Source organism: Symsagittifera roscoffensis, chromosome 4 (assembly GCF_963678635.1).
Source record: "Symsagittifera roscoffensis chromosome 4, txSymRosc1.1, whole genome shotgun sequence".
Classification (NCBI taxonomy): domain Eukaryota; kingdom Metazoa; phylum Xenacoelomorpha; order Acoela; family Convolutidae; genus Symsagittifera; species Symsagittifera roscoffensis.
In genome coordinates this window covers 12257489-12285326 of record NC_087065.1, presented here as the reverse complement: position 1 = coordinate 12285326, position 27838 = coordinate 12257489, and the positions used below count along the sequence as shown (strand labels likewise).

Below are 27838 nucleotides of genomic sequence, written 5' to 3'. Positions count from 1 at the left end.
CCGCCACCAGTTGTTCCTGCGCCACACACAGTGGTAGCACCAGCGATACCCATCGTGGCACCACCACCTGCAGACGAAGCTAACGAGCAGATCGATAATGAAGATCCACACCGCGATATCCAGTTTCCAGACCCGGATGCACAGCCAAACAATGATGATACGCTCAATCTTGATTTGCTCTTCCAAGAACAGGAGCCTATACAAACAGAAAACCAGAGACCTCAACGACAGGCCGCGTTTGAAGCACGTGACAGAATTCACGCCCAACAAGTACAATTTAATAAACGTGTCCAGCATCGTGAAATCACACCACCACCGTTAATAGTACGACGATACGGAATGCGAACGCTCGGAGGACATGAAAAGGCACCAACCACATTTACGTCACGACATAACGCAGCGGCGCGAAAAAAGTCGATCCAAGAACAAGCCGCTATCGCAAACGAAAACCTAAGTTTAAATCGCGAAGAAAAAGGAAACGTGATAAAAAATAGTGTGAAGCGTGCGAAGCAGTCATTATTAGGACACCGACGTAGCGAAAACCGTAATGACCAAACAGAGGATGGACAAGGACCATCTACTCTAAATTCAATCGAAACACCGACGAACATTGTCATCGGAAGTGGTGATATCCTCAGATTCCCTGGCGCAATTGCACACTGCGTATCGAGTGATTTCGTAATGGGCAAAGGATTAGCAAAACAGATCGTAACGGCCTACCCCGAAATAAAACCATCACTTTCCTCTATCGAAAACCCTCAAATAGGATTCTCGATCGGATATTTTGAGCCATCTAGGGACAGATACATCTACAATTTAGTCACGAAAAAACTGTATTTCGAAACACCCTCATATTATCATCTATCAGTGAGCCTATGTCAATTGCGAAGGCAACTTAATCGTCACGGAATTAAGCAAGTAGCATTACCGAAACTTGGATGCGGACTTGACGGACGGAATTTTGAACGCGTTTATCGGATGATATTGGACGTTTTTCTGTTTACGAACATTACAGTCTACCTGTAAGTGTAATATTAAACCTAACCTGTCTATTACGCTGCCCCCACAAATGATGAGACAGACAGTTCGAACGACTTCAGGAAGAAAACGACACAGCCATGATGAAAATGATGAACATGATTAGTCGTCTCTTCTTGAATTCTAGAACAAAAATGTAAAATGTCATTTTGTGTATACGGTCAAGCGATCATGTTACAGCACATTGGATGACACCATCTCCATGGCATCACTCCAAAAACCACCACTCAAACAGTTCATTGAAGAGTTATAATAAATGAAAAAAGCGTTTTACTGCGAAAATTATGGAAAATTCTCAAAATATCTTGAATTGATGCGCAAAAGACTTAACAAAATACCTGAGCAGCCCGTATAAACTCCCCCCGTTCAATTGGGTGGTTACTGGGACAGCAGCAACATTCACCGAGATAAAAAGACGGAAAAAACTAGATAAAAACGCTAAAAAATGAAAATTTGAGAAAAAGTGACTGAATAAAAATAGTCGTAAAGTCCTTAAAAATAAAATCAGACACGCTTACTGGGGCCGTACGCTCACACTGCACAGCGACCAAACGGACATTGTTAAAATGAGTGCAGGAAAGCGAATTTTGACAACACCTAATGCCCAGAATATCGGAAAAACCGGAAAAAACACGAAAATCCCCGACTTTGAAAATCGATAACTTCCGAAAAAATAACTTTAGGCCGAAAAACTCTTCAACAACGGTAGGTTATCGACCCTTCCCCGTCGATCTAGCATGGTTAGAACAAAACTGAGAAAGAAAAATTTTTTTTTCCGCTCCCATGCATATGACCATATTTTGAAAAAATATCCGCAAAAAACACACATGCTGACTATCGTAGACCAAGCCTAACAGTCTGAGATTGCGTACGGGAGCTCTAGAAACCCTCACGAAGCAATTAGAGCAACATAAAGACTAAACTATACACAAATAAAATGAAAATGGCAGTTTGAATCTGATATGCGAAAATTTACGGGAATGAGTTTTTACTCAGAGTCCTCTGCGGACCCATAGTCGACCAACGGGCCACCACGGAGCCTTTTACGAGCCTTGGGCTCAATCTCGCCGCCCACTTTGGACGCGTTAAACTTGCCAGCCGAACTAAACGAGATATATGGAAAAAAAATTTGAACGAAAAACGACGATAATCACGCAAAACGAAAACGCTAAAGACCATTAACGCACCTGTTTTCGGGCACATCGATTAGGGGCTCAGTATGGTAAGGAGCGCCAATTCTCTTACATGACGCTTGCAAGAAAATGCACCCTCTCGAACCAGCGACTTCATCGCTGCAGGCGTACCGGAACCAAGCACCGTCATGTTCATATTTCCAATACACCATGATGTCTACTTCGAGAAAGACGGCGGCACCAAGGAACTATAAAAACGATTAACTACTAAAAAGGAGCAAAATGAAGGAACCAATGCCCAATTAACGAACACATGAAGTATATCTACCCAGTGATCGCCTACAGCCAGTTCATTGTTCATGTAGTAGGTTATCTCGAATATGTTCGGGACATATCCGATTCGGGCCTCGCAAATATCACGGAAATCCGACTGCAACATTCGTCTCCCAATCAGCTTACGGATTGGCCGACACTTATCCTTTGCTGATGAATTTTCTGAAACATGAATATCAAGAAAAAATTTCGAAACAAAATTACATTTTCCGAAAAACAATGTGTTGAAACTATGATATTACTTGATTTTGTCCCCACTATCGCGTAAAACAATGAGGAGAACACACAGCGGCTGGCGCCCTCCGCATTAAGGGACGATTCGGGGCCGTTCGGGATGCCAGGGACGAACATCACAGTCGGCAGCCCGTCCATTTTGTTGCCACGGAACTTATAGCCAAGTTCCTCGCACAGGCTTCTTTTGCGTTCTGTGCCAAGTGCCCTACACTTAACGTTCCCGGCTGAATAGTACTTGATAAAGCATTTGTGACAATTACGCAGAAATCTAAATCCAAGAACTCAAATTTGAAAAAAAAAAAAAAATCGGAAGGAGAACATTGTTTTTCGCGATACTAACTCTTTCACACCAGCCGCCATCCCACCTAGATGCATTGGCACGAAAAGACCCTTTTTCCTCGCACATGTAACCAAGGTTTCAATATCCTTCACGTGCTCGGGCTTCGACCAATGTAATCGGTGAAGGGCACGTGCGATATCCTCCGGAGTCGCCAACTTTAAGCTCGTCCTACGGTCCACTACTCTCCCATCATCATCTAGTCGAAGGGATCGACTAACTGACCGCAAATACTCCATTTCCTGGCCAGTGTATTTCGTTAGCGCATTGCGATCTTTATTTAAGAAAAATTGCAAAGCCTCCAACTGTAATGATTCCATTGTTCAATTAATCTGAAGAACAATTTTGCTGATTAGATTGAGCATTTTGTAAATTTTGATCTAAATGGCACATCGTCAAACGAAGCACCAGTTCGCATTTCATCAAATTCAGCCATTTACCAAGGAGTGTCACTAGTTTTAACCGGTGGCACCTGAAGGTACCTTTGGAAAAAACTAGAAACTTTTCTTACAGTAGTTACTAATCATTTGAGAAAAGTCACCTATAGCCGTAAAAGCCATCAGATGCCCTCTCAAACGAATAACCGGTCAACTCAAGCACAACACCCTGTGGTTCCTGAGAAGGAGCCCTGCGGATGTTCTACTCAAGTATACGACCGATCACGAAAATCGAATTTTAATTTGAAATGAACGAGTCAACATGAAATCATGAAATGACGAATGATGTATACTTGCCAAAACAGAAGAAAAGTTATCTAAAGCAAAAAACCTAGGTTGAACGCACACCAATATATATATTAGAGTTCGGAAGTTTAAAATTCGAAAAGGAAGCAAAGAAGTAAATTAAACTAAACTAAAACAAAAACAACCTGCCTATACGGCTAATTCTATTGAGAGTTCACGTAACTCAGTTTTATTTTGTTTCTACTTCACCGCCGGCGAAAGAGCACACACCCGACAACAACAAGCAGCACCCAGGCTACGAAGACGGCCACACACACAAGCCAGGGCCCAGCAGCCTCACTCTCCGCCAAGGGAGGGCACACAGCAGAACGCTGGGACCACAAAGGCCCAGCGGCAGAAACAACGTAACTGCCATTACGGCAACAAAACACAGAAGTGTTGCCAAAAGCAACAACAAAGCACATTTTTCAACAACTGAAAAAATATCTTAGTTAACATTCAGACCAACTCAAGTACATTTTACCTGTTGACACTCAATTTAAAAGAGTTTAAAGCTAAAACAAACAGAAAGCAGTTATTCACTTATTGTCTACTTATACAAACTTACACATGCATGACTTGAATTTTGACACTTGTACCATTCTTAACCCTCTAACACCTGCTCCACAGCGGACATCACTTCGGCCGGTACGCGCGAACTTAGGGATGTTATCAACATATTGTTGAGATCGGCGAAGAACAACGTCACGTGTGGAACTCCGTATGACGTCAAGGATGCATAAAACACCCAATCGTCCAAATACCTAGCCAACACATTTGCCAACCTGACTTCTAAATCCCATATCTTGTCCATAATCAAATCTTCAACGGCCTCAGACACATTTTTTGGAAGATCGTCCACCCAAAAATCAATTATGAACTGGGCACGAAGTTCTAGAGCCAATTGGAGCTGCATTTTTATTTTCAGTCAAAGCGGCGATGTTAAGTTCAATCAAACTGGCGATATTCAAATATAAAGTTCAAGATTTATTTACAAACAACCAAACAAATAAACCCGATAAACCATTGTTAAAGTAAATGTCACCGAAAACCATATTTCTGCCAATTTGGAACGATCACCAAACATCCTGTTCATTTGGTACAATTTGGCACAAAGTAAATGCCACGACACCCACCAAATGGATTCGACAAACGAATTATATTTTGACAAGTTTGACCTGACGACAACCGAACAAAATATAAGCCTTCAGAAATTACTATTTTAAACAACTTCATGAATAGCGAAGAATTTCAAAATCTAGTGCACTCATTTCAGAATTCAGAATTATTGTCGGAAATTCCCTACAACATTGATCTAATCGGTTTTGGCGAACCCCATCTGAATTACTCAGGTGAAGTTCACTCAGTGTACTCTTGTAAAGATCATTTAATCCTGATTATCATTGCCTACTCAGTGGGTGATTCGCGTATGATAGTTACTTGCCGATTCAATACGATCTCAGAATTCGAAAACATCAACTTTGAATTACAGACAAACGCCTTCCTGGGACTCCAAAACACCAACTACTCAATAGTTTATGAAACATCATCCTAGCTGTAAGTCTACGTCAATAGTCATGATCGAAGCCACCACCCTCATTGTTCTTGTATTATGCGAGCGAATATGAAGATGCTTTGAAGACGGGAATAATTTTTCATAAAGATAGTCAGATCTTACTAGCCGAAAAGTTTATCAACGCAGAATTCCTAGTTCCATTCCCAAGGTACAATTTCACGATCCAAGATAATGTAACGCAACTTCTTTCCATCTTGTCAACGAAATGGAAATCCAAATCAACAGATTGTAAACTCAGTTTCGCGAAGACATTCAACGCCAGTGTTGATTCTTTCAATGTCGACTGGATGCTCCGAAAGCTCCAGGTTGAAATACAACAAGCACAAAAAGAAGTTTCGACTATCAAAGTTGAGACCTCTCATTTCCTATTCAACGAAAATGACGAAGATCAATCACGAAAAAGACGAGGAATAATGTCAAAACTAGCCGCCATCGCAGGAATCGGACTTTTCGGACCAGGAATCTTCATGGACGATTCATCAAGTTGCGGACTATTGGGAATCTTTGGCACTTGTCAAGACAACAGCCGCGCCAATGCACAGAACATCAAGGAACTACATGAGTTCACTACTCGACTGACAGACCACGTAGTCGAATTTGAAGAACAGGTCAATGAAAAATTCTTTCTGGTTGCTGACAAACTCGCGGAAGTTAATGCCATCCAGCAGGAAATGATCCAAAATCAGCAGGAAAATTGGAAAGTGATCGAAGACCAGTTTAAGGTCATACAGCACAAATTCGAAATCTTGCGCGATTGTGATCAGTACCTGTTCTCGAATCAACAATTGAATTTCAATTTTGATACTGCAGCCTCTCTCCTCTCTCTTCTGTACTCAGATGTCAAGAGTTACAGGGCAGCGCTGTACGCTTTTAAGACGAACATTATGAATGCCATCCCTACGCTTTTAGACAAGAGACTCACGATGTCATTGGTCCCCAGAGACTCTCTGATAGCAATCCTGAATTCAGTTTACGACAGCCAAAAAGACGCAACGGACAGACTGACTCTAGCCATCCCAACAACCGAGCTTCACTCGTACTATGACGCAAAACTGCTTCGAGATGTTGTAACAGTTGATGAAGGCCTGCTAATGACACTAGCGATACCGATGTCGTCCAGTCTAACTGTCTTTTCGGTTTATCGAGCTCATTTAATCCCGATGCCACAGCCGGGACAGAAGGATGCAATCAGATGGAAGACCGAGGGAGACTACTTCGCAGTCTCTGAGAACGGAATGGAAACCTCAGTGCTCACACGAGAGCAGTATGAGAAATGCCTCGGTTCATCAAGGTATAGGATCTGTCATCAAACCATGCAGACACAGATGAGCAGATCCTCTTGTCTATCTAACTTATTCTGGCGAAACCCTGTAGCAGCCTTGACGGTCTGTGAGACGGAAAAAGTCATTCTGCCTACGCCGGAACGAGCCACGAATTTGGGATACGGTATCTGGCTAATCACATCAGCCTCTTCGTCATTCTCTTTGTGGGAGTACAACCTGCATGAGGTTCATACTCCATCCCGCAGAGAGCATTCAGGATGCAACATTTGCATCATTACTTTGGATTGCAGGACGCAATTAACAACTAGAAATATCAAGATCAGACCAGATCTGGAAAGTTGTGACAAAATTCCAGCAAGACGAATCAATGTCACACTGTCTGATCCATTGGAACACCTACTCTCTACAATTCCGGAAATTAATGAGTTACCATACTTCGAATCAAAAACGGACGCCGGAATTAGACTTTTGGAACAAGTGAAAATAAAACTTATTGACAGCCCAATAGTCACGAACATGGAACAATTGGACGAGATTTCAAAACCAATCGCCGACGGAATGAAACTTTTGAAACCAACCTTAACAGAGAAACTCGAAAGCTATGTACCAATAAAACTTTCACTGACACTGACCGTCATAGTTTTCATCGGAAGCACACTACTCCAGTGTTTGTGCACTTATCTTTTTCATCGATTCAAAGCAGTTCGAGACATAACCCCACAATTTCTAAAGACCGCTTATGGAGATATACGAATAAAGCCAGTAGTCGCAATGGACATTGATGAACGCGACAGAGATGAAAAAACAGCTAGACTTATGGAAACACGAGCGGAATGGCAGAATAAATACACGATTCTAGACGTAATTGACGACACGATTGCAGTACCACAACATCACAGACAGATGGAGGATGCAGTACTAAACGACGAGACACTATCAATGCAGGGAAGCAGAATAGACATGAATAGAACGAGATCAATGGGCGAAATCTCAACGACATCACACCAAGGAAAGACTTCACGAAACTACAGCGGAGGAATGAAACTGACTCCTAATACAGGAATCTTAGGTGTGAAACCTCCTTCTATCCAAATAGGAGCTCAATACAACGAGGAGACGACCTGAAGTATAGGAAGACTGAGATGCGAATAAGTTGCCATTTCATCTTTCATTACTGACACTGATTATATCATTTAATTGACCATGACGTTCCCAAACATTGATTCTATGACTCAAGTGGTGGCTTAATTGTAACCTGAATCTCATAAGTGCTAGCAGCACTATTTATTTTCCCTGAACTCAAGTACTAATTTAAACTTACCTGTTTAACCTTAATTTTATACATTTGTGAAGTTAAAATTTCTTTAATACACAATTCGTGTATGTAAATTTGATAACAGAACCAATCCATTTGAGTGTATATAGTTTAAAACCTTTATTTTATGCACATTTGGTGTACATCAACCAGCTTTAACCCTGTGCCTAACCTAATTTAAAGCCGGTTTAGTTTGTTATTTACCCATTTATAAAAGTAAATTTATAGAAAATTTATTGAGTTAAATTGATTTAAAATTATTGAAATTGAATTATACCGTATAACTTTTGATTCGTTCCTAAAATTTATTATGCTTTTAACATTGCAGTTTCCCTTTGAAATGCAACTAAATGAAATTACTACAGTTTGAAGTTAGAAACTCACCAAATTTTATGTAGATACTGTATTTAAATTGTAACCCCGATGCTAATAACAGTCGCCAGGAAATAATTCGACAGTGTAAGTGTAGCGTACCCATAAATGACACGCTATTGATAGCCATGAAATAAGTGCTATATTAGAAATTGATGTCATAAATTATTAATGTTAAAATCCCAAGCATGCAGTTGAACAAGTGAGTGTTTATTAAAAGTAAATAGTGAGTTATTAGTTGGGACATATTATTGAATATCGAGCTAGCTGAAAGTAATAAAGTTTACTAACCAAAGTTAAATTCAAACAGCTGAGAAAGTGATAGAGATAGAATCCATGCTGTCGGGGCCCATGCGTCCGTATTGAGATACTGCTAAATCAACTCCAGTTAATAACATGCAATAACATCTAGAAACCATGCGGGTTAATTAATAAAAGCAGTGCATTACATGTAGCAATTGAGAGGCAGAATTTGCCGCAAAATGAGATACAAAAGTTTTAACTTTATCGAATTCTGCTTAGAGCACTCCCAATTTATCTGCCTTTTGATACGCGCCATGGCTTGAACTCTCGCATCGATCAAATTAGTCAATTGCGAAATTTAAATAGTATACTGTACTTTGCCCTGCCCTGCATGTCTTCACTCAGGTAACTCTCCAATGCTTCAACCCCGCACTCTAGGAAAATCAATATGCACTTTTGTGATTGCTTGCCGATGTTCTAACTCCAGCATCGATTGGTCCCGGGATAGTTCTAGTATAATTGACCAAGTCATCAATGACGAATTAAAAAGAACTTTGTCTGCGTCTTCATCAACTATCCTGAATAAAATTTGCAGCACTGAGTCTTTCACAAATTTAAAACCCGGAAAAAACAAATTTCAAAGTGACCTCCGTCCAACAGGCAACACACTAGGAAAGAACTAGAAATTGGAAAATTTTTGTTTTGTTTATGTGTGTGAGTGTGAAAGTGTGGGTGGGGGGTTGTGTGAGTTCGGTGAACCTGAATTTGATGAAAATTGGGGTGATGCTCATACATCTTTTGTGCAAAAACTCAGGCGCATTCATGGTTGGACTTAAGTTTTAGGCCGCAGTTTTCTATCATGAGTGGTTATCTCAAAACTTCAACCTAACAGCAAAAAAATTTCCCTATAAGGACCAAGTTACAATGCTGAAGCATGTCAGCCGTAATCAGATAAAACTATAATTCAAATACATTGATCTTTTTCAAAACGAACCATAAAAAATTAATGTAGGAGTTTTTTTCTTTAAAAAATTGGTTGATCAATTAAGTTCTGGCTCTTTTCCTCTTCACCGACCTTTAATTTTTTAAATGAAACTTTCATCATCTTCACAAGGCATTGAGCCACTTCTGCTTATAGCACTCACGATTTATAAGCTTCCGGGATGTCCTGAATTGAATTAAGTAACATCAAATTCGTTTGCAGATAATGAGAAGCTAGGAGTTGAGGGAAAGTGTTGATCTATCTCCGATGGATATGATGATTTTTATCTGCTGAACAAAAACAATTGTAATATAATAATTAAGTAGTAGCCCTGTTTTTAGGAGTGACCTCGTGTTTTGGGGATACTGAGACCCAGCCATGAGCTCACTATTTTCGCATGTAACTAAGTTAATTTGCGCAGTTTGGCTGATAGCCTTAAATAGTAATGACCATGTCGACCCAATGTTAGTGGACCTCACATTGAACTGGCTTTGGTAGAGACTGTTAAAAGCTTGTGAAGCTAATTTTAGACACTAGCCAGTCGTTTCATAACCTATCTTTTTCCCGTCGGTATGTACTTCCGGGCGAATGTTACATGTTTCAAAAATTACAGTTTCCCCAAAAATCAAGGTCAAAGTTCCGAATAAGACCGACTGGCGCAAATTTTTCTTTGTTGGAGAGAATTAGGTCAAGCGTTCTGGATTTACACGTTTTGAAAGTAACTCATTGTCTAAATTGGATCTTTATAAGCATCGAAACAAATATTTTCTCATAGGGATGCAGGCTGTTGTAAGTCTCCCAATCCGTTTTTGGAAGATTAAAATCGCATTTGAGGATAATGTGATGATTACGAAATGTTTTAAAAAAATCCAAGAGATTTTGTATGTCATTGATGGAAATTTGAAATGGACTGCTGTCGGGGGGATTGTATATTACTACAAATAGCAATTTTTTTGTCCGCTTCTACTTCGACTAAAGACTCAGACAGGGTTTCAGTTGATATTCCAGTGTGTGGTATATTTCTTTTTATCCCAATTAAAATGCCATTATATTTAGATACACAATTTTTACCAATCAATCTTTCAGCGCGACAAAAATGAAAGTTGTCCAGGAATAATTCCCCATTAGAGACATATGGGATTAACCAAGTTTTACTTAAAAGCAAAATACCATAACCTGGACGGGTAGAAGAAATCAGACAACGTTTTCTTTTTTCTTTCTTTCTGAACATTAAATTTCATTAAAAAAGAAAGTACATTAAACTAAGCACTTGGTTTGAATAAATCAAAAATGGTAAATTACCAAAAGACTATAAAATTCGATTTCAAATGGCAGGGAATGTTAAAAAGTCTGGAATGATCATGATGTCTGGCGTTGAATCATGATGTGGCCGCGGAATTGAGGTAAGAATGAGTTCGAGAATGGAGTCATTAGTGACAATGGGGTTGTTCAGAGGTCTGGGACGGTTGCTTCTATGTCACGCTCTATCGACTCTCTCACAATGGCTGCATTGCCAATCTCGACGGCTAACGACAGCCGCTGTCTGAGGAAAGTCCCGGCTCCTTTTTCATCGGTTTCCGCTGGAAATTGTAGTTTCTGGCCAGGCTCTCTCTCCTACTTCAATCGCTTTGCTTCTTCTGCTTCTTTCTATTAAGTAAGCTTTGGGCGTTCAATAACAAAACTTCACATGTCAGTTTTAGTCAGTTTTCATTGCTCTTTCCACCATCGGAAAAAATATAATCGCCATTATAAACGCCATTATAAACTTGTTGAATAGTGTGTTTTATATAATGATGTCTCAAATCTTGTGTGGAAGGCCTTCAATGGGAGGGTTTTAGAAACAAGATTTCATGACTGGATACTCGAGGTTTCGTATGTTGTTGTTGTTGTTGTGGATTCTCAGAAATACTTCTGAAGGGACTGCTCCCAGTTCGTTTCTTCTTAAAACGTCTTCCATACATCCCTGCAGTTTCGACAATCACAAAACAGTATCCATGTGCAAGGATTCGCCTCATTGAATTTCGCCATTTGATAGGTCCACATAAAATTCAAGAGTCTGTTTTTTAGCCCCGTGGGATTGAAGAAATCTACTGTTCCAGGTAGATGATTGGCCACCCGAGACAGCCTGAAACAAAACTCAGCGCGAGCTTTTTCTGTGCGGACTTTTTTAAGGCTTAATGTCGGGCCGTCATTTTGTCTTGTATTTGAGGCAGACTTGTTGGTTAATAGTCGTATTTGTAAATCGTTTTCACTGTGAAAAAAGCTCGATAGATTCAATAGATTGCATAGCTGTATGAACATAGTAAGGGGCAATGTATTCGTTCGTTTCAACAACGTTAGATAATCACTCTCATAACAGTTTGTTACCCATTTTAGCGCTCTTTTCTGGAATCGTTCAAGTTTTGATAAATTTGCGCGGCATATATTAAAACACGAAGATGCAAATGTTATAAGTGGTAAAACCGCTGACTTGTAAACACCCAATTTTACTTTCTGTGAAACCCCTTTTGCCACATTTCTTTTAGCAAAATAGAAAATCTGATTTTTGGAAAGTGCATCTATGTGGACAAAACGTAGAGAAAAAAAACGTAGAGAAGACAAATACCCAAAATCAATCATCCAAAAAAGAACGAAAATATGCTTCGCGCTTTTGAGGAGTGCTTATCGAGTGCATTTCTTCTTCTCTCTTTTAATTATTGATATTCAGTTTGTAGATGTATTTATGTAATGTATTAAGGAACTTATTCCCAAAACAAGAAGACGAGAACAAAAATTTCAAAGTGATTGAACATGAAAAGGATGAACTTTGTAATACTTTTGATCAAATCGATGAAAATTATCAAACAGTAGACTGCAAAAGAATTGGTATCATAAAGAAAGAAAATGAAGCTCGCGTCGGATCAATAATTGTTACTCCATCCAGCGCTTGAATGTTCAGAAAATCATGAACAAAGCTCCATTATTGAAAAAACTACAGAAATAAAGTCTACATTTCGAAATGCTTGAGTCCAGCAGACAGGAAGATAGAATAAAAATTGTTAAAGAAAAGATGGGAATGAATAAACTTTGACAATATTGATTGAAAATGCATAAAGCAGAGGGTGTTGCGGTGCCGTTAGTCCCAGACGGCTTGCCACGAGAAGATACCATGGTGCACATTGCGTATACTAAGACGTGCATTAACGAAAAGTCTGTTTTTTTGTAATTTAGTTTTTGATATATGTTTTATATTAGTGTAATTATTCGCTGCAAGTCAAAATATAGAGAAAGGTAATTTTTTTAGATCCACATGATGACGGTGGGTACGAGTGTCCCAGCAGAGGGTGTTGCGGTGCCGTTAGTCCCAGACGGCTTGCCACGAGAAGATACCATGGTGCACATTGCGGACTCATTGGAGGCATTGTCAACGTTGTCAAACTTGGTTTTTGAAACAATCAACTTAAGGGTTACGTAAGTATTTTTCATGCAAGTATCCAGAAACTAGCAGAAAAACTAAGCAATAATAAATAAATTTTAAAACCCAAAATAAGCTTTGCACTCCTGAGGAGTGAAACTATATGCATCCGGGGGTTGTAAGAAACTGAAAAACACAAATAGCGTAGAAAGGTTTATGATTGCAATAATCGATGAGGGTAGATATTAATTGAAAGGGTCTCAAGATACTATTAAAACTGACTGGTAATATTTATACTTGCTTTTAAATTGGTTGCTGATGCAGTTACATACCGTTATACTTCGCACAGTATTTACAATTTATTTTAAAAGCCAATTTTTTTTGGCAAAAAGTGTAAAGTTTGAATTTTTTAATAGCATTTATCTGGCAGAGTAATGTATATGCAAAAACAATCTTAGCAGCATGAACAATTGATTGAAAATGAAATGACTATATTATGCATCACAGTTCTCAAATTTAATACATGCACTGTAGTTAAAATTACCGTCTATTGTAACATATCACCCAAATATCATCTAGGAGAGTCATCGACTCGGGGCTCTCGCTGTGATGTTGCTTCTTTTTTTTAGTGGACTAAACTCGCAACTCGATGATCTAAGCAGCAAGATAAGCGGAGTTCAGACAAAGATTAACGTAGTGCGTGGAAACTCTCAAGCAACGAAAGTACTGGCACCAGCACACTTTCCTGTTATAGATTTGAACAAAAATGATATCACAGAAATTCCATTAAAAGCCAGAAGACGAAATATCAACCGACGAAGTCGCCAAGTAGTCATGAAACCGTTCGAAGAGGCAAGTCTTGAAAAGTAGGTCAAAGCAGTTGTATATATTGACAGAAAATTAGCACCCCTTTTCTCATTTTACATTTTTTTATCCAACGAAAAAGTGAAAAGCTCTTTAATACCTTCTTCAACCTCAGATAATTTGTTGGAGTATAAATAAATCTGTCCGGCTTAGCTGGCAGAAAAACTGGGTTATAAAAAAATTGAACATATGTTATATGACTTGCTGCCTGATAATCTATCATCATATATTTAAATGCTTGCTTGACTATATCGCCATGCTTAAGCTTTTTCAACGTACTATTTTTGCATTTTTAACGAAAGAATTTTTTGCACGCTTAAGCTATATCGTATTTTGCAATAGTAAAGATTTTATTTTTCGTTTTTCCATTTTAAGTTCAGCGTTTATTTCACCGAGTTTAAAATCAGCAACTCAGGAGTTGGATGCTGTCAGAGCTGTCAATTATGAATGCCAAAATCTTCTCAGTTTACGAGATACGACGATTTTTTGTGATTTTTCAGAAAGTTTTCAGAAGTTGAAAAGTAATTCACAAAATTTGAAGTTCCCAGCTCTGTAGTGGGGTGCTGTCAGCATTCTTGCCTCCACATATGACTGCTCAAATCCTTGTAGTTTTCGAAATATGACGTTTCTTATGTTATTTTTTTTAAATGCCTAAAGAACTTAGACATAAAAAAATTTCACAAAATTTGAAGTTCTGATCTCTATTAAGAGGATCTGTAAGGGTACTACCAGGCGTTGCAATTTTTTTGCCTCCAAATTTGACTGCTCTAATATGTGTAGTTATCGAGATATGATGTGTTTTATGATTTCTTTTCGTATTTTTTCGGAAAACTTATATTTTATAAAATTCTCACGATTTGAAATTACCATCCTTGTAGTTAGGTTCTGTCAGGGTACGCTCAGGAGTTCTAAGTTGCAAATTTTGCGTTCAAATACGACTGCTTAAATGCTTTTAGTTTCCAAAATGTGACGTTTGTAGGTCATTTTTTGACCGTCACGTTTCCTTTTAGTTTCCGAGATGTGACGTTTCTTATGTCACTTTTTTTAAATGCTCAAAGAACTTCGATGTAAAAAATTTCACAAAATTTGAAATATCTATAGTGAGGATCTGTAAGGGTACTACTAGGCGTTGCAATTTTTGCCTCCAAATTTGACTACTCTAATCTGTGTAGTTATCGAGATATGACGTGTTTTATGATTCTTTTTGGAAAACTTATATTTAAAAAAAAAATTCAAGATTTGAAATTACCATCCTTTGTAGTTAAATTCTGTGAGGGTACACTCGGGAGTTCTAAGTTGCAATTTTTGCCTCCAAATGCGACTGCTCAAATGCTCTTGGTTTCCAAGATGTGGCGTTTGGTAGGTCTTTTTTTTAAATGTTCAAAGATCTTAGATATAAAAAATTTCTTACAATTTGAAGTTGTCATCTCTACAGTGGGGCTCTGTAAGGGTACTACCAGGGGTTCCAATTTTTGCCTTCAAATGTGATTGCTCAAATCTTTGTGGCTTTCGATATTTGACATTTTTTGTGATTTTTTCAAAAAATTTTCGGAAAACTTATATTTGAAATTATTTTTCAAAATTTGAATTTCGTAACCCTTGGGGGCTGTTATAGTACTCTCAGTGATCGCAAATCTCCTCTCCAAGTAATACTGCTCAAATCTTTGTAGTATTTGAGAAATGACGTTTTTAGAAAACTAAGTTTGGAGTTTCTCAAAGTTTGAATATTCCAACGATGTAGTTGGGTACTGTGAGATAACGCTCAAGAGCTGCAAATCTTGCGTCCAAATGCGACTGCTCAATTGCTTTTAGTTTCCGAGATGTGACATTTTTGATGTAATTTTGAAATTTTGTAAAGGACTAGATATAAAAGACTTCACGAACTTGAATATAAAAAACATTACAAAATTTGATTTTTGTACCCTATAATTGGGTGCTGTAAGATTACACTCAAAGGATGCAGATCTTTTTACAATGTATGCGGTTTTAGTGATATGTCAAAAATTAGAAGTACCGGAGGTGCGGTACGCGCTAGTTTTTATTAATCATGATTTTTATTCATTTTGTCCCTTAGAATGATTCAGCAGAAATCACAATTCTTCACGATTCCGTCTCTACCGCGGGATAAAACAGCAGTTAGCACAATTTGCGACGAGCCTGAGTTCTGGGAGGAGGGGCTTGGGGAAGCACCACATAACATCAAAAGTGTTACATCTCTTTTGACCTTCCACACTAATAAAAACCCGTAAGTTATGAGTCCTAATTTGCTTAGTTTTTGTTTTTAACTCCTAACGAGGAACAGACGCGCACCCTCATAAAGTGCACCAAATATTAAGTTAGTACAGGCACAAAAGATCTCTGTTTTCGAACTGAACCAGTCCCGTCGGAAAATATTTAGGGCGTTATTAAGAGTAAACGTATTGAAGGCTCTTATATAGGTCTTCGTGATTTTTTGTGTTTTTTTTTCTGGTAAAAGTCTTAAAATGCTCTAATAACTACAGATGTGCATTCATAAGTATTAATGCATTTATGAATGCGCCTAAACGTATATGCACTTTTTTTTAGCTCATTTGAAGTTCATCTGCTGAAAGTTACGTACATGCGTGTGGCTATATTCCTCGCGAAGTTCAGCATTATTGAGTAAAGTTCAGCTATAAACACTCGATAAAAACGCGTTTTTTGCTGCCGGGTTCTTTGTCAAACTTACGTGAACGTGAATAGATATGCGAACATAATATAGTGGTCAAGCGTATATCCATTTTTTTTATTCAGGAAAAAGTCTTAAAATGCGCTTATAACTACGGATGTGCATTCATACATATTAATGCATTATGCTTAGGTATAAATGCACTTTTTGAGTTCAATTTAAATTTATCACCTGAAAGTTACGTAAATAGCACTCTCCAAATACGAACGTGAAAATGGAGCGGAAATTAATTACTAGATTTCCAGCGGAACAAAGACTTTATCTATTGATCTAGTTTTCTTAAGTTGGGTTATCAAAAAAGTGCCAATCGTAAATTGTTCTAGAAATTCAAAGAGCTTAAAGGGCATCTATTTTTTTCTTTGATATTCGAAAGTTAATGTTTTTTTCAACGAAGCCAGTTTTTTTTTTCTGTTTACTTCCGTTCATTACTCGTCTCTAACTGTCTGTTGGCTATGCTGTTATTATGCTTGCGATAGGGAATGTTTTACGATCGGCTGATATGCTTCTTTACTGTATAAAATATTTCCTTTTTGTACATAGAAACGGTTATGTAAAAAGCGACCGTTTTAGTGTGGACGTAATTAGACCCTTTATATGGCGTGATAGTTTTTTTTCAGGAAAATTCTTAAAGTTTTTTCAGATTCAGGTGTACTTTTTTGCGGTTCTACTTTTGATTTTTTAATGTTCAGCGTAATACTTTTGTTAAAAGTAAGGCAAACTCCACTATCGAACAGCAAAAGATTAAAATTTGCAAAAAAAAGAACAATTTCTAGCTTCGAGTGGATTTTAATTTTCATATTTCCCTGCAAAATGAAGAATTTACTTATCGATCCAGTTTTTTCAAATTTGGTTAATATATGAAATTTTTTAGATTTATTAGTTTTTGTAAAACCATCTATTATTTCTTTGAAATTCGAAAGTTGAAGTTTTTTTAACAAACACTTTTATTGTTTGCTTCTTTGTCTGTTAGCTATGTTCGCACAAGCAAGCTTTAGCGAGCGAACTGTAATAGTTCGGCTATTCTGTTTTTTTCCAATCTAAATCGCAAATATTTTTTCGACGCAAATATTGTTGCGGCAAATTGAGTTCATTTTGAACGCGTTCATTTTTTATCAATAACTAGCTATTAAGTACAGCCAATGCTAAGAATTTTAACATAGACTATTATCTTACAAATAGCACTTTAGCTTCAATGTATCATGGATCTGTAGCGTAGAGGTAGGGAAGGGCACCAGCAACAAAATAAGAGGGTTCGAACGTGAGCAGGGTCGGATGTTTTTAAACGAACTTTTTCGTATAAGTTAAGTGCGTCCGCTCTATTAATTGAGGCATGGTAATTGGTAAAAAAAATTTTCAAATTGACTGGTATTGCTAATGCGTCATAATTGGCGTGCGTCACTTAAGAAATTTTGTAGACTCCAAGTTTTACTCATTCGGTTTTTCCCAGTAGCGTTATTGGTCATACTTTTGCTTGCGTATGCGAAGTGCAACTTCGTCTCTGAAAATAATCAATGGCCTGAGCTCGAAATTGAAAAGTTTACCTGTGAACTTTTTCTGGGGTAGGTTAATGTATGTTATGGGCTCAAGCCGGTGGGCTAGGAATTTCTCCTTTTGCTGAGATTGACTTTCTCTGTTGATTATCTCCGGAGATCAGTGCGTTATTAAGAGTAATGGACATAGTGAGGACTCTTATATAGGTCTTGCTGATTTTTTTTGTTTTTTTTTTGCTTTTTCAGGAAAAAGGCTTAAAATTTGTTCACGCTCAGTTTTGATTTTTCGCGGCTTGATTGTAATTTCTTTTTGAGTTCAATGCATTTCCATTCTTAACATGAAGGCAAACTCCACTATCGAACAGCGAAAGTGTAAAGGTCACGAAAAACGTGATCGACTTCTGTTTTCGAAAATGAAAATTAATTATCAGATTTCCCAGCGAAATAAAAGTTAAACGTATTAATCCAGTTTTCTCAAATTGGGATAAGTAAAGTGTCCATCATAAATTGTCCTACAACTTCAAAGAGCTTTAAGACCATCTATTTTTTCTTCGATTTTCAAAAGTTGATTTCTCTTGAAAAAAGAAGCCAGTTTTTTTCAGTTTCCTTACGTTCATTACTCTCTTCCAACTGTTAGTTGGCTGTTTATATGTTTTAAAATGTCTCCAAAGGTGTTAAGGGTTCTTTTCTTCTTTTTCGTAGCCTGTTGAACAGGGCACTCGCTCGGACAAAGAAATTCTCTCCACTCTTTGATAGTTGCAGTTTCTAGTGTACAAATTCGATGTGAACGACAAATAGGAGAAATTTTTTTATTGAGCTGTGAGGCCTTGCTTTTGTTCTCATCACAGGACTGGAGAGTGCGTCACCAATTTTAATTCTCTTTTTTGACAACTGTGATATCAAAAGCTGGATTTTCAGTCCTCTGCTCTTTAGCTTAGTTAATTTCGATAACAGGATACCGCGATCAACGTTCCTTGTCAAAAGCTTTTTTCATAGTCTATTTTTAAATGTATCCAATGAATTGAGCAGTTGTGGCGCATGACTGGCCCTTGTCAAAGCACTTAGTGTGAATCGTGGAAGATTGTTTGCAGATGTCTCTACAAATAAATAGAAAGGGATCGTTCCAAGGTTTTTGTTATCGTTAAAAGTATGGATACCTGCTGGTAATTTTTATCAGATTTTGAGTTTTTCTTGGACTCATAAGCGATTTTTTCCAGCAGATGGAATATACTCCAGTTTGTTTTACCTTGCAAAGTACTTGACTTGCAGGCTTACATTTGCTCACCGCTCATCTTCTACAGGGCTGAAGAAAGAAAGTTGCCTGAATAGTTTGTGATTTTTAACGATATAATTTCTTCGGAATGTTTGGAGGCACTATGTTTTAGCCATATATACTCTAGCTCAGTCAGAACATTGAAATCATTCCAGCATATTGCACAAAAATGTAAATTTTCGATGTCCCTTAAGATGCTTTTCTAGTCCGCCTTATGGTTGTTGAAGAAACGCCTCTTTTTGTAAAAAAAATAATTGGTAGTTTTGATGTAATTACATTGGCCTTATGTTTTACCAGCTTTCTTGCAAAAGGATTTTGGTTCGTTTTTCTGATGGAGTCTATGAACGTAGTTTAGCTTCTTCTATATATCGCGATGATTTTTTTTCGTTATTTGCTCAGGAAATATTTTTACAGGCTCAAATTTTCGGTTTCTTGGTTTGACTTTTTTAGTTCAACTACATTTTTGTTAAAAGGAAGGCGAACTCCGCTATGGAACAGCGAAAGTGTAAATGTCTCGAAAAACGTGATCGACTTCTACGTTCGAAAGTCGATTTTATTTTTCGGGTTTCCCAGCGAAAAAAAGTTTTACGAGTTAAGTGAATTTGTGTCACCACTGTCAAAAAAAGCGTCAATCATAAGTTGTTCTAAAACTTTGAACAGCTTCAAAGCATCTGTTTGTTTTGAAACTTGAGACTTTTAAAAAGCAGGCTAGTATTTTAATCTGTTTATTTGCAGTTGTTGAATTTTTTCAAAAGTCTGTTGACTGTTTGCTGCATAGTATTGGCAATTTATCAGTGGCTATTGTTTGTAATCTTCATGAGTCAGTGGCACAGACGTAAAGGTCAGTCGACTTAGATGCTCGAGGCCTGTAGATCGTTTTCCATATAGAGGTTTTTCTTGGAAGCTTATTAATGTTTTTTTTTACTCTTGCGATCAGCAAGCGTTTTTTAAGCGGTATATAAGACTTTATTCGATTTTTTAACTTGCTTAACACAGGCTCTTGGTTCATATGAATTCAAATTTCTAAGCTTCTGGAGGTAACGATAACGCCTTGGACGGTTAAGGTCCTGGAATTTTTCGTTTCAAAAAAAACTTCCGCTTGTTGTTTGTCTGCTCACGTCTTGTTTGCTTAGTTGCAACACCTTAGATTTTTTTGCTGTGGGCAATTTCCTGTTAGTTACTTTTTTTATGTTTTCATTTACTCTGGCATTTTGTAATTCTATTTACTTCGACCTCATATATTTTCCTCTTTTGTATAGGTTTAAAAAAGTTTCGGCTGAAATGATTTTGGCTCAGTTTTTTTCGGCCAATGGTTCTGGACGTGTTTTCCGCAAATAAAACATCATTCCTGACTAGTTTTTTTGTTTGATTTCTTCGAAAATGTTCCTGTTTTCTTTGGACTTAAGGCCTTTTCTCACCTCTCTGCCAGCTTGCAATGCTATTTTTGTGGTATCGCAAGTGATGCGAAGCTCCGCATTCTCTTTTTCTTCTAAAGCTACTTCTGGGTCTTTTGTCATTTTTTTGAGAAGTTTCGTTTATAGGAAAGACTGAAAACTTGTTTGCGTTTATTTATAAGACTTGATAAAGGAAGTGAAAGGAACATTTTTTTCAATTATTACCCTTCTGATTGTCTATGCTCACTCTATAGTAATATGCCGAATGTAAGAAAAATTAAGCTATGCGAAGCTCGGTTTCGTGAGTTGATTTGCTGGAAAAAATTATGTCAGTTCTATCGAAGCGAAGCCAACACGAAACCGCATCCTTTATTCGAATTGCCCTAAAAATACAAGTTCTCGCGGAGTAAGGTTTGTTGGCAAATTCATCTTTGACGTTCAGAAAAACAGGAATCAAATTTGTTTTAAAGCTGCTATATTACTCAGAAATCCGTTGATCTAGTGTCGGCTAAACTTAATTCGTATGCCCTCAGTTCTCTCCTTTATCACCAGGAACAGTATAACCTCAGTTTTGTCTTCATTTAACAATTCTTTGCTTTTATCGTGTAGTTTTTGATCTTGTCTAGGTTTTGTGAATATTGTTTTATAGCTATTCAATTTCTAAGCATATTTGGAGGTCTCTGGTTTTATCCAGAGAGATAGTTTAGAGAGTTGTTCCGTACGGTGCAGTGTGTTAAAGAACTGTTTTCCAAACCTTATATACTCTAGCTAAATCAGAACACTAAAATTACACAGCATATTCCCCAGTAATGTTAATTTTCGATGTCCCTCAAGATGGTTTCGAAGTCCGCCTTATAAAAGCTGAGAGTTCTTGAAGAAACGCCTTTTTTTATTAATTGTAACAAAAATTGATAGTTTGATGTAATTACAATGGCTTCATGGTTTACAAGCTTTCTTGCAAAAGAGGTTTTTGATCAATAACTAGCTATTAAGTACAGCCAATGCTAAGAATTTTAATATAGACTATAATCTTACAAATAGCACTTTAGCTTCAATGTATCATGGATCTGTAGCGTAGAGGTAGGGAAGGGCACCAGCAACAAAATAAGGGTTCGAACGTGAGCAGGGTCGGATGTTTTTAAACGAACTCTTTCGTATAAGTTGAATGCGTCCGCTCTATTAATTGAGGCATGGTAATTCGTAATTTTTTTTTCAAATTGACTGGTATTGCTAATGCGTCATAATTGGCGTGCGTCACTTAAGAAATTTTGTAGACTCCAAGTTTTACTCATTCAGTTTTTCCCAGTAGCGTTATTGGTCATACTTTTGCTTGCGTATGCGAAGTGCAACTTCGTCTCTGAAAATAATCAATGGCCTGAGCTCGAAATTGAAAAGTTTACCGGTGAACTTTTTCTGGGGTAGGTTAACGTATGTTATGGGCTCAAGCCGGTGGGCTAGGAATTTCTCCTTTTGCTGAGATTGACTTTCTCTGTTGATTATCTCCGGAGATCAGTGCGTTATTAAGAGTAATGAACATAGTGAGGACTCTTATATAGGTCTTGCTGATTTTTTTTGTTTTTTTTTTGCTTTTTCAGGAAAAAGGCTTAAAATTTGTTCACGCTCAGTTTTGATTTTTCGCGGCTTGATTGTAATTTTTTTTTTGAGATCAATGCATTTCCATTCTTAACATGAAGGCAAACTCCACTATCGAACAGCGAAAGTGTAAAGGTCACGAAAAACGTGATCGACTTCTGATTTCGAAAATGGAAATTAATTATCAGATTTCCCAGCGAAATAAAAGTTAAACGTATTAATCCAGTTTTCTCAAATTTTGATAAGTTTAGCAAAGAAAAGTGTCCAATCAAAAATTGTTCTACAACTTCAAAGAGCTTTAAGACCATCTATTTTTTCTTCGAAATTCAAAAGTTGATTTCTCTTGAAAAAAGAAGCCAGTTTTTTTTCAGTTTCCTTGCGTTCATTACTCTCTTCCAACTGTTAGTTGGCTGTTTATTTGTTTTAAAATGTCTCCAAAGGTGTTAAGGGTTCTTTTCTTCTTTTTGGTAGCCTGTTGAACAGGGCACTCGCTCGGACAAAGAAATTCTCTCCACTCTTTGTTAATTGCAGTTTCTAGCGTTCAAATTCGACATGAACGACAAATAGCAGAATTTTTTTGGTTGAGCCTTGAGGCCTTGCTTTTGTTCTCATCACAGTACTGGAGTCTTTTTGCAAAAAAAATTGGTAGTTTTGATGTAATTACAATGGCCTCATGGTTTACCAGCTTTCTTGCAAAAGGATTTTGGTTCGTTTTTCTGATGGAGTCTATGAACGTAGTTTAGCTTCTTCTATATATCGCGATGATTTTTTTTCGTTATTTGCTCAGGAAATATTTTTACAGGCTCAAATTTTCGGTTTCTTGGTTTGACCTTTTTAGTTCAACTACATTTTTGTTAAAAGGAAGGCGAACTCCGCTATGGAACAGCGAAAGTGTAAATGAATCGAAAAACGTGATCGACTTCTACGTTCGAAGGTCGATTTTATTTTTCGGGTTTCCCAGCGAAATACAAATTTTACGAGTTTAGTGAATTTGTGTCACCACTTTCAAAAAAAGCGTCAATCATAAGTTGTTCGTAAACTTTGAACAGCTTTAAAGCATCTGTTTGTTTTGAAACTTGAGACTTTTAAACAAACAGGCTAGTATTTTAATCTGTTTATTTGCAGTTGTTGAATTTTTTCAAAAGTCTGTTGACTGTTTGCTGCATAGTATTGGCAATTTATCAGTGGCTATTGTTTGTAATCTTCATGAGTCAGTGGCACAGACGTAAAGGTCAGTCGACTTAGATGCTCGAGGCCTGTAGATCGTTTTCCATATAGGGGTCTTTTTTGGAAGCTTATTAATGTTTTTTTTTACTCTTGTGATCAGCAAGCGTTTTTTAAGCGGTATATAAGACTTTATTCGAGTTTTTAACTTGCTTAACACAGGCTGAAATGATTTTGGCTCAATTTTTTTCGGCCAATGGTTCTGAGCGTGTTTTCCGCAAATAATACATCATTCCTGACTAGTTTTTTATTTGATTTCTTCAAAAATGTTCCTGTTTTCTGTGGACTTAAGGCTTTTCCTCGCCTCTCTGCGAGCTTGCAATGCTATTTTTGTGGTATCGCAAGTGATGCGAAGCTCCGCATTCTCTTTTTCTTCTAAAGCTACTTCTGGGTCTTTTGTCATTTTTTTGAGAAGTTTCGTTTATAGGAAAGACTGAAAACTTGTTTGCGTTTATTTATAAGACTTGATAAAGGAAGTGAAAGGAACATTTTTTTCAATTATTACCCTTCTGATTGTCTATGCTCACTCTATAGTAATATGCCGAATGTAAGAAAAATTAAGCTATGCGAAGCTCGGTTTCGTGAGTTGATTTGCTGGAAAAAATTATGTCAGTTCTATCGAAGCGAAGCCAACACGAAACCGCATCCTTTATTCGAATTGCCCTAAAATACAAGTTCTCGCGGAGTAAACGTTTGTTGGCAAATTCATCTTTGACGTTTAGCAAAACAGGAATCAAACTTGTTTTAAAGCTGCTATATTACTCAGAAATCCGTTGATCTAGTGTCGGCTAAACTTAATTCGTATGCCCTCAGATCTCTCCTTTATCACCAGGAACAGAATAACCTCAGTTTTGTCTTCATTTAACAATTCTTTGCATTTATCGTGTAGTTTTCGATCTTGTCCAGGTTTTGTGAATATTGTTTTATAGAAAAACGTGATCGACTTCTGATTTCGAAAATAGAAATTAATTATCAGATTTCCCAGCGAAATAGAAGTTAAACGTATTAATCCAGTTTTCTCAAATTGGGATAACTAAAGTGTCCATCATAAATTGTTCTACAACTTCAAAGAGCTTTAAGACCATCAATTTTTTCTTCGAAATTCAAAAGTTGATTTCTCTTGAAAAAAGAAGCCAGTTTTTTTTCAGTTTCCTTACGTTCATTACTCTCTTCCAACTGTTAGTTGGCTGTTTATTTGTTTTAAAATGTCTCCAAAGGTGTTAAGGGTTCTTTTCTTCTTTTTGGTAGCCTGTTGAACAGGGCACTCGCTCGGACAAAGAAATTCTCTCCACTCTTTGATAGTTGCAGTTTCTAGTGTTCAAATTCGATAGGTTTAAAAAAGTTTCGGCTGAAATGATTTTGGCTCAGTTTTTTTCGGCCAATGGTTCTGGACGTGTTTTCCGCAAATAAAACATCATTCCTGACTAGTTTTTTTGTTTGATTTCTTCAAAAATGTTCCTGTTTTCTGTGGACTTAAGGCCTTTCCTCACCTCTCTGCCAGCTTGCAATGCTATTTTTGTGGTATCGCAAGTGATGCGAAGCTCCGAATTCTCTTTTTTTCTAAAGCTACTTCTGGATCTTTTGTCGTGTTTTTGAGAAGTTTCGTTCATAGGAAAGACTGAAAACTTGTTCGCGTTTATTTATAAGACTTGATAAAGGAAGTGAAAGGAACATTTTTTTTTCAATTATTACCCTTCTGATTGTCTATACTCACTCTATAGTAATATGCCGAATGTAAGAAAAATTAAGCTATGAGAAGCTCGGTTTCGTGAGTTGATTTGCTGAAAAAAATTATGTCAGTTCTATCGAAGCGAAGCCAACACGAAACCGCATCCTTTATTCGAATTGCCCTAAAAAACAAGTTCTCGCATCAGGTCTTGCATCAGGTCAACTCTCTTTGCACCATCTTTCGGGGGTTTTGGGATAAATACATCATACATCCCTGCCTGAAGAACATTGCCTCTGCATCTCGTAGCGCAATCTACTTGATCGCTTACAGCAAGCTTTCTTGCAACAGAGGTTTTTGATCAATAACTAGCTATTAAGTACAGCCAATGCTAAGAATTTTAACATAGACTATTATCTGACAAATAGCACTTTAGCTTCAATGTATCATGGATCTGTAGCGTAGAGGTAGGGAAGGGCACCAGCAACAAAATAAGAGGGTTCGAACGTGAGCAGGGTCGGATGTTTAAAGCGAACTTTTTCGTATAAGTTAAATGCGTCCGCTCTATTAATTGAGGCATGGTAATTGGTATTTTTTTTTTCAAATTGACTGGTATTGCTAATGCGTCATAATTGGCGTGCGTCTCTTAAGAAATTTTGTAGACTCCAAGTTTTACTCATTCAGTTTCTCCCAGTAGCGTTATTGGTCATACTTTTGCTTGCGTATGCGAAGTGCAACTTCGTCTCTGAAAATTGAAAAGTTTACCTGTGAACTTTTTCTGGGGTAGGTTAATGTATGTTATGGGCTCAAGCCGGCGGGCTAGTAATTTCTCCTTTTGCTGAGATTGACTTTCTCTGTTGATTATCTCCGGAGATCAGTGCGTTATTAAGAGTAATGAACATAGTGAGGACTCTTATATAGGTCTTGCTGATTTTTTTTTTTGCTTTTTCAGGAAAAAGGCTTAAAATTTGCTCACGCTCAGTTTTGATTTTTCGCGGCTTGATTGTAATTTCTTTTTGAGTTCAATGCATTTCCATTATTAACATGATGGCAAACTCGACTATCGAACAGCGAAAGTGTAAAGGTCACGAAAAACGTGATCGACTTCTGATTTCGAAAATGGAAATTAATTATCAGATTTCCCAGCGAAATAAAAGTTAAACGTATTAATCCAGTTTTCTCAAATTGGGATAACTTTAGCAAAAAAAAGTGTCCATCATAAATTGTTCTACAACTTCAAAGAGCTTTAAGATCATCAATTTTTTCTTCGAAATTCAAAAGTTGATTTCTCTTGAAAAAAGAAGCCAGTTTTTTTTTCAGTTTCCTTACGTTCATTACTCTCTTCCAACTGTTAGTTGGCTCTTTATTTGTTTTAAAATGTCTCCAAAGGTGTTAAGGGTTCTTTTCTTCTTTTTGGTAGCCTGTTGAACAGGGCACTCGCTCGGACAAAGAAATTCTCTCCACTCTTTGATAGTTGCAGTTTCTAGTGTTCAAATTCGATAGGTTTAAAAAAAGTTTCGGCTGAAATGATTTTGGCTCAGTTTTTTTCGGCCAATGGTTCTGGACGTGTTTTCCGCAAATAAAACATCATTCCTGACTAGTTTTTTTGTTTGATTTCTTCAAAAATGTTCCTGTTTTCTGTGGACTTAAGGCCTTTCCTCACCTCTCTGCCAGCTTGCAATGCTATTTTTGTGGTATCGCAAGTGATGCGAAGCTCCGAATTCTCTTTTTTTCTAAAGCTACTTCTGGATCTTTTGTCGTGTTTTTGAGAAGTTTCGTTCATAGGAAAGACTGAAAACTTGTTCGCGTTTATTTATAAGACTTGATAAAGGAAGTGAAAGGAACATTTTTTTTTCAATTATTACCCTTCTGATTGTCTATACTCACTCTATAGTAATATGCCGAATGTAAGAAAAATTAAGCTATGAGAAGCTCGGTTTCGTGAGTTGATTTGCTGAAAAAAATTATGTCAGTTCTATCGAAGCGAAGCCAACACGAAACCGCATCCTTTATTCGAATTGCCCTAAAAAACAAGTTCTCGCATCAGGTCTTGCATCAGGTCAACTCTCTTTGCACCATCTTTCGGGGGTTTTGGGATAAATACATCATACATCCCTGCCTGAAGAACATTGCCTCAGCATCTCGTAGCGCAATCTACTTGATCGCTTACAGCAAGCTTTCTTGCAACAGAGGTTTTTGATCAATAACTAGCTATTAAGTACAGCCAATGCTAAGAATTTTAACATAGACTATTATCTGACAAATAGCACTTTAGCTTCAATGTATCATGGATCTGTAGCGTAGAGGTAGGGAAGGGCACCAGCAACAAAATAAGAGGGTTCGAACGTGAGCAGGGTCGGATGTTTAAAGCGAACTTTTTCGTATAAGTTAAATGCGTCCGCTCTATTAATTGAGGCATGGTAATTGGTAATTTTTTTTTTTCAAATTGACTGGTATTGCTAATGCGTCATAATTGGCGTGCGTCTCTTAAGAAATTTTGTAGACTCCAAGTTTTACTCATTCAGTTTCTCCCAGTAGCGTTATTGGTCATACTTTTGCTTGCGTATGCGAAGTGCAACTTCGTCTCTGAAAATTGAAAAGTTTACCTGTGAACTTTTTCTGGGGTAGGTTAATGTATGTTATGGGCTCAAGCCGGTGGGCTAGG

The 27838-nt window shown here is 37.4% G+C and overlaps 1 protein-coding gene across 2 annotated transcripts in view; it reads left to right on the top strand.

Moving 5' to 3' along the window:
* The window catches only part of LOC134843739 (WASH complex subunit 1-like), a 382840-nt gene that overhangs the window by 326734 nt on the left and 28268 nt on the right, over positions 1-27838 (top strand). Inside the window, exons 2-4 of one of the 2 annotated variants that reach the window (XM_063859994.1) lie at positions 12849-13018; positions 13592-13828; positions 15901-16071. In XM_063859994.1, coding sequence (XP_063716064.1) covers positions 12858-13018; positions 13592-13828; positions 15901-16071 — 569 coding nt within the window. In that variant the 5' untranslated portion in view covers positions 12849-12857. Of the gene's footprint in view, positions 1-12848; positions 13019-13591; positions 13829-15900; positions 16072-27838 lie in introns of those variants that run through there. The other variant, XM_063859995.1, reaches the window with a different exon arrangement.